We start from the raw sequence: 7679 nt of genomic DNA on the forward strand, positions 1-7679 counted from the left end.
GTCCTGTCCACTCCTATGCTGATGATGCCTCTCTGCCTTTTTCCACGCCTTTTTATGAGATGTCCAACCCTTTAGGGATTAAACAACTCACGCAGGGAATCCTCAGAACGCCTGACTGCTAAGCATTCTAAGATTTTTTTTATCTGGCAGATCAAACTCTGTTGGGCAATGTCTCTATCAACTCGAGAGAGAGAGAGAGAGAGAGAGAGAGAGAGAGAGAGAGAGAGAGAGAGAGAGAGAGAGAGAGAGAGAGAGAGAGACTTAATTTGAGATTCCTTGATCCGAGAACAGATTGATCACTTTCCTATATTATATTATATTATGTTATGTTATTTAATTATTTATTTATTTTTTACTTTCTTTGATGAAGAGGTATCATGGTAAAGTTTTTTGGCTTCTAGTTATATATAATGGAGTTATGTGGATGTGTTGTTACAGTAAAATATCTAAAGTGCTACTTTTTAGGCGATAAAACTTAAACTGTCCCATGCAATCGTTTTGAAATTTCACGTAGTAGGCCCCTCCGACTACATACTGTAAATAAGTCCTTTGTATGATATCCCTCTCTTTGTCCAGTATTTTTTCCTGTCATGCCCTGTTTTATACCGGTCCGTGCTGTTACTTTCCCTCACCTGTCTTAGACCCCGCTATATTTTCCAGAATATCTCTCGGCACCTTTCGATCGTGGCCACGTACAGTGCGGCCATTGTCACAAGTGGCCCTGTAAATTGGGGCGGCCCCTCTATCCCCAAGGTAAAAAAGCATAACTATAAGTATATTTTTTTCTTAGGTGTATGAGAAGTAGCAACAGAATCGTTGAGAGAGAGAGAGAAAAAAAAAAAAAAAAGAAACTGGGGATAACATTATTTTGGATGTGATTTGTGCTACCTGTGGCGCCCGGATTTTTATTGTGCGTTGTGAAATCCTCATTTATGAGTTGATTTTCATAAATAAGGTCTCATTTTCTTCAAAATTGTGTGTGATTTAATCATTCAATAGACATGTACTTTTTTTTGTGTAGAAAGTATAAAAACCTTCAAATATATACAAAATAAACTTATTTTGTGCCATTCTCCTTTGTATTTTCAGTGAGAACGAATCTTACTGAGACAGTACAAGAGAATCACAATGGATGGCTAGTCACCAGACAAAAAAAAAGTATCTCGTGGACACTAAATATTGAACTGTGTGCTTCAAATCCCTCACATAAGGAGGTACAGTTGTTAAGAAGCTAACACAGGATGATGTGAGGACCATAATGAATGCAAAAGAAAATACTATATATTGAAATTCATGTAAGCTTCCACAACCTGTGTCTTGCGAAATACAGCCCTTCAAACAGCTGAATGCTTAAATATGCATCAGATGAAGGTCTACCAACAAATAGTCCAACACTGCGACACAGTAGGAGGATTCCTCCAGTTTCATCATGCATTGTTTAATCTGCGGCAAAGGAGTCCAGAAATTAGAAAGACTGACTTCATTCACAACTGGCACCGGCAAATCAACGAGACAAGTTTTAGAGGCAGCTGCAAAACGCGATGATATGGTTCATATTCGAAAACTCACACACTCAGATATCTTGGCGTTTGACGCTATATATCATTGGAGTTGCTGTGGACATTACGTCAAGGGATAGCAGCACAAAAGCAGCATCTTCCAAGGCTGTTACATCTGGATAGAAAGAAATATATTAATGTTATGAGAAAGTTTCAAATTGTGAAGAACGAGGTAGAAGAAACTGAAGACTCTGCCCTGAAAGAACATAATGTCGAAGCCTTTCAAGAAATAAGAACGACCAATGCAGAACAATACTTCTAGAAAGGCAAACCTCAAAAACTTTTATAGCAGCAACCTCATCTGTTCAACGGCACGGGCACTCACATCTAATTTGTTCAGGCAACATGGCAACTGAAGATTCATTCAAGTAGGCATCTGATGTAAGATCAGATGAGACAATTGAATATTCAGACTTACAGTCAGCAAAGGATCAACTGGATGATATAATCAGATCTTGCATCCCTAAATGTTTACCTGTTATGTCGGAGCACTACAAGTATTTGTAGCGCTTCTCAACAACGCCACCAATCTTAAATGAAGGCTTTCATACAGCCACGACTCAAAAAGTAGTGCTGCAGACATATGTGAGTACCTAATTGCCTTTGCAACGACAGAAAGTAGCAATGGTCGTCACAAAATATCGTATTTAATTGCAGCTTTCATACGCTTCAGCCGTGCCACTTTTTTTTATTTTTATTTTTATTTATTTATTTTTTTAGCAGCGTGACTGTTTAGTGATTCCCTGGTTCCCATACCAGAACTTCAAACACGCATTAGCTTCCCTTAAGTAGTACTGCTGAAGATCTACTCAGGCGCTACTGCAGGGGTGAAATCCTCTGCTGTTAAGTGGTCCAGTGTGAAAGGAGCCTTCATTCAGAGTGGCTAACAATGAGTGAACTGTGCAACAGATGTACAAAGTATATTTAAAATACAGACAAAGCCCAAATCCTTCCTTCTTTACCAATTTTTAACAACAACAAAGCATAATGACATAAAAAAGTGGACTACGTCAATGAAAAAGAGAACAGTACGTACATTCATAAGAAAACACTAAGAGCTGCCGTTGCGAAGGCGGAAGCGTTGTATTTACATGTAGCGGAAGGGGAGCACGGCTGTGGTACGGGGTGACGCTTACGGTGTTACGATGGTGTTTGGACTAAAACCTGTGTGTGAAAAATGTGGCACGAAAGAAACGAATCTCTGGCACAAGGACGAAAATGATCAGATAGTGTGCAGCGAGTGCCAGGCTAGTGCCGTGTGCCTGCAGCCCCGGGCGCCTCCTAGGGCATCTCGGAGTCGTGATGAGGACGACCACGAAACGGCCCGGGACGAGGACAGGGTGGATCAAGACGACCATAAGGATGCAGACTCCAGTAATGGTAATGGTGGTAAGGACGACGACCAGGACGGTGATAAGGACAAGGACTCAGGCCGAAGCTCGGATAAGAGAGAGACCAAACGAAGGACGCGCAAGGGACGGCAAGGCGGGAAAGGCAGTGTACCCAAGGGCAAAGGACGACGGTATATATTTAAGAAGAGTGTAAGTATTGTATGGGATCATCTTCTGCATTTGCAGTGATTTATGTCCCTTAGGGATATGATCTAACCCCAACACAGTTCCAGAAGGAATTAAGTTTAATTTTGAAGTGCCTTTCAGTCAGAAGACCATTTAATGTTAGGTAGTATTCTATAACAGTTCCACCAGTCATACGCTGCATAATAAAGTAATGTTTTCTGGTAAGTAAAATATATTTCATTGTATGCCATTAAGGGAATAAATCTTTGAAAAGTTTATTTTGGCAAGCAGGGATTAAGTTAATCTCGTTGTTCTGAGTGCAGATTTAGAAATAACCTTATTATAAAAATTTGAAACTATTTCAGGGGATCCAGCAGATGAATTTCCGTATTAGAAAGTTGGTTATGGCAGATTTGGTTTAATTATAAAAGATCCTAAACTGTTTGATTATTAGGAGATTATGAGATGCTATGTAAGGACATGGTGGTTATTTGATATAATGTTTTACATTCTCTTAATTTGAACAAGCATTAAGACTTAATCTATCACTTGTTAACTGTTTTCTGTAAATATTGTAAATATTTGAGTGCAAATAAATGTACATAAGCACTCACCACAAGAGACTAAATGATAGATCAGCCATCACTCATGCCTTGCACTAGTCAGGGTCTACTGCAACACACCCAGCACACATTTTATTGGGGGCTTGTGAAGACTGCCTTACCATGTTGACTCTCAGTTCAGGTACAATTTTACCATGATAGCTCCATATTTACCATAATAACCCTGCCATGATGAATTTACATTATGATTTATAAGTTAATATTTGTATACCTACTTCATTCTCAATGCATTAACTTTATTGAATGTTTAACTATATAATGTAAAATGGAAAGGTTACCTCTCACACACTTTGAAAATATTTCTCTGTAATAAGCAAAGATGTAGGTATCACTGTAGTATTTAGGCTTCTTTTTATATATATATTTCCCAATTAGAGAAAAAAAATAAAACTTTCTCAATTTTTTTGTAGAAATTTTGAGTGTTGAAAATTCACATAATGACAGTTTATAATATCAGAAAAACTAGATCAAAATTTTCTCCTTACATTACTCTTTTAATTTTTTTTGGTATTGTATAGAATTTGGTAATATGTGAAACCAAAACACATCTATTTCTCTTATAAGTACAGCTTGTAAGCCTGTATTATTCATTATCACAAATAATTTTTCTGACAGGCCACAAAAGCTCCAGCTGCAGTAGCCACTCCTGTCACATCAGAATATCTCTTTTGCAAGGTATGCATGAAAAAATTGGTGGTATATTTTTCATAATGAAATATATTCTTAGCTTTTTTAATCTTTTTTTTATTCTGACTTTGTACCTATTTGTTCCAGGGATTGTATTATCAGATTGGTGACATTGTCTCCTTAATTGATGTTGATGGTGGAATGTACTATGCCCAAATAAGGGGACTGCTACAGGACCAGTATTGTGAGAAGAGTGCTGTACTAACATGGCTTCTTCCTACCAAAGCTTCCCCACCTCCTGAACAAGGCTTCGATCCATCTACTTATATAATAGGTTGAATATTTTTTCTAGCATGTGTGTGTGTGTGTGTGTGTGTGTGTGTGTGTGTGTGTGTGTGTGTGTGTGTGTGTGTGTGTGTGTGTGTTTACCTAGTTGTATTTACCTAGTTGTGCTTTATGGGAAAAGAGCTATACTCATGCTGTCCCATCTCCATATCTTTTAATATCCAACTTAGCCTTGAATCCATGTATACTTCCTGCATTTACTATCTCCTCATCCAGACTGTTCCATACATCAATACTTCTATATGGGAAACTATACTTTTTGATGTCTCTTCTACAAGCACTCCTCTTCAGCCTCTTCCCATGTCCTCTAGTGTCCCGTGAATCCCAGATCATTAAATTGCTCTGGTCCACCTCCTCTACTCCCTCATATGCTTTATATATCACAATCAAGTCTCCCCTTTTCTCTCCTCTTTTCCAGCTTTGGTAGATGTAGCCTTTCCAGTCTCTTTTCATATGACAAGTCCCTGATACTTGGTACTATCTTCATAGCTGCTCTCTGAACTCTCTCCAACTTACTTATATCCTTTTCCTGTATGGCGACCACATTACTGCTGCATATTCTAGTCTAGGTCTTATCAACGACATGATCATCTTCCTGACCATCTCTTCATCCATATATGCAAAGGCTTGCCTTATTCTTCTCAACAAGTTATAGGTTTCTCCTGTAATTTTGCTAATGTGCCTCTCCGGGGTCAGGTTCCCAGTCACTGTAACACCGAGATCCTTTTTCTCTTCTGCTTCACTCAACCTTACACCATTCAACACATAATTTCCTTTTACTTTTCTTGTACTTTTTCCAAAATTCTATTACCTTACACTTCTTTAAATTAAATTCCATTTCCCATCTATAACTCCACTCTGATATCTTGTTCAGGTCTTCTTGAGTGCTTGAGTGTGTGTGTGTGTGTGTGTGTGTGTGTGTGTAAGAAAATATCAGTGTTTGATAGTCTATAATTTTAGTAATTGTTGTTATAACTAATTTCTGAAATGTTTGTAAATAGTGTAACTAGAGACATATTATATGGTGGTGCTGATGATTTTAAGGAACTGTGTCATCATTTCTGTTATCTTTCAGGTCCTGAGGAAGACATTCCACGTAAGCTGGAGTATATGGAATTTGAACGTCATGCTCCATCAGATTACTTTAAGGATCGCACTTCACCTTACTCTACGATGACTTACCGGCCACAGTCCTGTTTTGTTTGGTCAAGACTTGGCCCTCAAATTAAACCAATTGAAAAAGCAAAGGAACTTATGACCAAGTAAACATTTATTATATTTTAGTATTTTGAAAGACTGATAAGATTACATTTGAAATTATTAGCCAGATGAAATTTTGCATGCTAATATGTATTACTTTTTCATTAAAACTGACCATGTTGTTAATGAGGATCAGCAATGAAACATAAGATTTCACTGCCACATTAATGCCAAATAAAAATGATGGTAATTAGATGTTGCTTTATTATTATTATTATTATTATTATTATTATTATTATTATTATTATTATTATTATTATTACTATTATTATTATTATTATTATTATTATTATTATTATTATTATTATTATTATTATCAAAAATATACAATATACAAATTTACAAAGTTACTTATGTACAGTACACCAATGGCTATTTATGCAGGTGTCTCTTTGAATCTCCACATAGACATGGGTGATATTTTTCAACAAACATGTCAAATTTGGAAATGGTGATGGATTTTATCCCTTTTTTTCTGTGGTACCCAAAATTAAGGTAATCTGGGCATTGATGCATGGCTCACTTCCCAACTGCTCCACTAAGATGTATAGCAACTCCATACCAGAGTGTGACCAAAGTGTACTTCAATTGAGCTTGCATTGTGCCAGAAACGTGCCACCTATGGGTCCAAAGACTAGTTTCCTCAGGAATAAACTTAATTGTTCCAGATATCTCAATGAGTGTTTCTAACACAGATGGTATCTCTGCATTGGTTTTTAACTTCCACTTGCTTGTACAAGAAGCATGCCACTAATAGATTTTATGTGGTATACAACTTCAGTTATATAAATAAGTAAAAATATATTACTTTTTTTTTCATTAAATTATTATAGATTGTCATCATTAACCTTTTGCAAATTCATTGGAGTGTACACACACACACACACACACACACACACACACACACACACACGTAGTAGTAGTAGTAGTAGTAGTAGTAGTTTATTGACAAAATTTAAGTTTCAATTGGTGCAGAGAAAAAACCTATATAAATTTTGTCCAACTTAAATGAAAGAAATTATAATATGTAGAGGACTATGTAAATTAGCCATTATAGCAAAAAAAATAAAAATAAAAAATAAATAAAATAAATAAATATTAATAATAATAATAACTATAAAAACATTAACTATTGATTATGAGCTGCAAAAATGTAGAAATGTAAAAGTTCAACATTTATAGAAAAAAAAAGCTATAAAGAACTACAAAACTATAAAACGATAAAGGCTAAAACCGGTTATATATGAGAAAACGCTAAAATAGAAATCTAACAATAGAAAATACTAATACATAATACATCCCAACAGGAAACACATGCTAAAACTAGTTATATATAAGAAGTCACCAAAACAGAAAAACTAACATGACTTTCATTCTGCTAAATTAGTTATATATTTCAAGGATTGCATATACATAGTTACATAATTCCTCCAAGTAACTTAACAATAAAGCTTGGATGTTATCAAATGATAGTTGTGGGTAGTAGTCTCGAAGTCGTGGAGTGAGCGAGCAGTGTATTGGCACATGCCATTCTGTCTCCACCTGTATGCCATCACATTGACACACATGCTGCTCCACACAGGTGCGGCTCTACCTTCCTACGTGCATCTATTCATCTATTCGTAAGTTATGTGACATGAGGCATAATGTGGTTAAAGCTTCCCGTTTATAGTATGGTATATATATATATATATATATATATATATATATATATATATATATATATATATATATATATATATATATAT

At 36.0% G+C, this 7679-nt stretch overlaps 1 protein-coding gene across 1 annotated transcript; it reads left to right on the forward strand.

The window, feature by feature from the left end:
* The first annotated feature begins 2616 nt into the window (after positions 1–2616).
* On the forward strand, positions 2617–6124 carry LOC135104469 (GATA zinc finger domain-containing protein 1-like). The gene is made up of 4 exons (XM_064011961.1): positions 2617–3100; positions 4315–4374; positions 4474–4660; positions 5747–6124. The coding sequence occupies exons 1-4, from the start codon at positions 2705–2707 to the stop codon at positions 5935–5937; spliced, it is 834 nt and encodes a 277-aa protein (XP_063868031.1). The 5' UTR covers positions 2617–2704; the 3' UTR covers positions 5938–6124.
* The last annotated feature ends 1555 nt before the right edge of the window (positions 6125–7679 follow it).

Source organism: Scylla paramamosain, chromosome 1 (assembly GCF_035594125.1).
Source record: "Scylla paramamosain isolate STU-SP2022 chromosome 1, ASM3559412v1, whole genome shotgun sequence".
Taxonomy (NCBI): Eukaryota; Metazoa; Arthropoda; class Malacostraca; order Decapoda; family Portunidae; genus Scylla; species Scylla paramamosain.